At 34.6% G+C, this 2,500-nt stretch overlaps 1 protein-coding gene across 1 annotated transcript in view; it reads left to right on the top strand.

Moving 5' to 3' along the window:
* The window catches only part of LOC137977731 (uncharacterized), a 6,531-nt gene that overhangs the window by 2,102 nt on the left and 1,929 nt on the right, over positions 1-2,500 (top strand). Inside the window, exons 2-3 of the mRNA XM_068825055.1 lie at positions 1,597-1,705; positions 2,280-2,500. The exon at positions 2,280-2,500 is cut by the window's right edge and continues 1,929 nt beyond it. Coding sequence (XP_068681156.1) covers positions 1,597-1,705; positions 2,280-2,500 — 330 coding nt within the window. The remainder of the gene's footprint in view (positions 1-1,596; positions 1,706-2,279) is intronic.

The raw sequence follows: 2,500 nt of genomic DNA, 5'->3' as shown, positions 1-2,500 counted from the left end.
ACATCTTAGTTAGTACTCTTGGTATCCAAAAAGAAATTGGGGGTAACCATGCATTTTTGAGAGATACTTAAGCTTCAATTTGAGAAAGAACGCCATACATTGCTTTGTATTTTAAAGCTTTTTACAAATATTATTCATGAATTATCTTTGAAAAATGTGTGGTTACCCTCAATTTTCTTTTTGGATTTCAATAACACTTGTTAAGATCTACATTTCGTGCATAATCATAAACCGGGGCAAAAATATCTTTTATTTGTAGGCACCGTCCTTAATGGGAAAAAAAAGCTCCCCCGTCTCTGGGGGTGTTGGTGTTCATAAATAATTTTCTTTCTTTTATCCCTTCTTAAAATGCCATTCAAATTCACTTTTACCCCCACCTTAAGAATGAACACTTTATTGATAAATAAATCAATAAATAAATAAATGAAGAAATAAATAAATGAATGAATGCCCCATCAGAGGTACATGATCACAATAATGTCCTACTTACCTTACAAGTAATATTTTTTATTTGAATTATTCAAGGAATGTAAACAAAAATATATATTAAAAATACCTTAACATTTAGAGCAAAGATTTAAGAATGAAAGCTTAGATCATACATGTAGGAGGGGTCCTTTCTATGCATTTGTCCTTTAAGACCCTTCCTCTCTTTACCATCTCTAGTCTTTGCCTGTATTACTTTTTTATCATTTTCTGCCCACATTTGTGACTCTCCCTTGAGATTTATAAGCTTTCAAAGAGCCTCTAATACCAGATCATGACATGAGAAAACAAATGACTTTATCCATCTAGCTTAGTGCCTGCCAGACTTCCTCAATGGGACATTCCGTTTATGACCTGAACGTCCCTATGGGTGAGGTCCATCAGAATTCAACTGGTAGTAATCTTTTTTCAAAGGCACCAACAAAAAAGTGAAGGGGTAGGAAAGGTTTTTCAAAGGGTTCCAACAAAGAATTCAAGTAGTAGGAATCTTACTCATCCATACCCCAGGGGCGGATCACAAAACAGAACGTCCCAGTTCGATTCGCTTTTCCATATCCTTTTTGATGGAGGCACTTAAAGTAACTTACTTGCTTCCATTAGTTTCTTTCAATATGATAAATTCACCCTTTGGCTTGGATTTCTTACAACAGAAATTTACCCTGTTTAATGGAGATGTTGTTCATGAAATTGAAGAAACCAAGCCAGTGAACACACAATTGACCACAATCTACTCAAAACTATTTACTTAAATTAACATGTTCATGCACTTGTGTTAAGTACAACACTGCATATGTTAACTTAAACCTATCACCTCAAACTTGTATCAATTTGTCACCTTCAGCTTTTTTTGTCACTTGAAAATTATTTCATGGAGACATCGAAACGTTGCACTTTTAAAGTTATCACGATTACCTTTAAATCGCCTTGAATGTTTATCCATTATTATTATTATTAAAATAAAGTATTCGTGCCTTAGTAATAAATCATACACATACTGTCATGTAAGTAAAAAAATTATCATAGTTGCATATAAATACAACAAAGCAGCCCGATAGTGTCCACAAGCTGGTAATCTTCTCAATTATTGCATTTTTGGTGTTGTATTGTAAGGATGTTCGCAGTGAGAAAGAATTTCAAGTTAGCCATCTCTGTAATGCACATTTGGTGAACCCAGAAACAAATGATGTGGAACAGTTAATAAAACTAATCACTGAGACAGGTATGTTTTGTGTTTGTTGTAAGTTATATTTTATAATGGTATTGAATTCCTTGTTTGAGTTATGCCCTTTTGAGATGGTTTAATGGCGTCGTGATCTAGGCCCGTACAGACTTAATGTTGAAGCCCACTCCTTTATTTACAAGGGATATCCGATTTCCTTTTCTCCTTTTTTCATTTGGTCATACTATGAAATGCTGCTCTTGGATCATAGGAAAGTGAATGACCTGCAACCATTAAAAAAAGAATGATGTACAGCACCAGTACAAACATCAAAGGGGCGGTGCATCACATGTGACATTATAGTCCCATTGCACCTATCCCTTTTGGGTTTTGCTTCTTTTCTATTTTTTTCTTGTATCTTATAAATTTATATTGTATATTACAAGAGGAGTACCCAATAAAGCTGTGGGGAAAAAAAAAAAGAAAAAAAACAAGAGGTTGTATGTACATAAACTTAAATTGCTTGTGCCCTCAGTCTTAACTTCCTTTCCAATTATTCTGTATACTGACTTCCTATTTGGTGAACAACATAACAGTTACATACATTGATTATATCTATATTTTTATCTTCAAGTTATGACCTCTGAAGGACCTACAGCAGTGGTATGCTATTGCTCGCTTGGATACCGGTCCAGTGCTTTGGCTCAAAAACTTCAATACAAAATGAAAAAAGATATCAAGGAAGGACTAATGTCAAACCTGGTGTTGTATAATTTAGAGGGGTCTATTTTCAAATGGGCCAATGAAGGAAGAGAGCTTGAAGACCACAGGGGTGCCAGGACTGTGGTTGTACAT

This window comes from Montipora foliosa, chromosome 11, assembly GCF_036669935.1.
Source record: "Montipora foliosa isolate CH-2021 chromosome 11, ASM3666993v2, whole genome shotgun sequence".
Classification (NCBI taxonomy): domain Eukaryota; kingdom Metazoa; phylum Cnidaria; class Anthozoa; order Scleractinia; family Acroporidae; genus Montipora; species Montipora foliosa.
The sequence above is the reverse complement of the archived record's forward strand: the minus strand, read 5'-3'. Positions and strand labels throughout refer to the sequence as shown.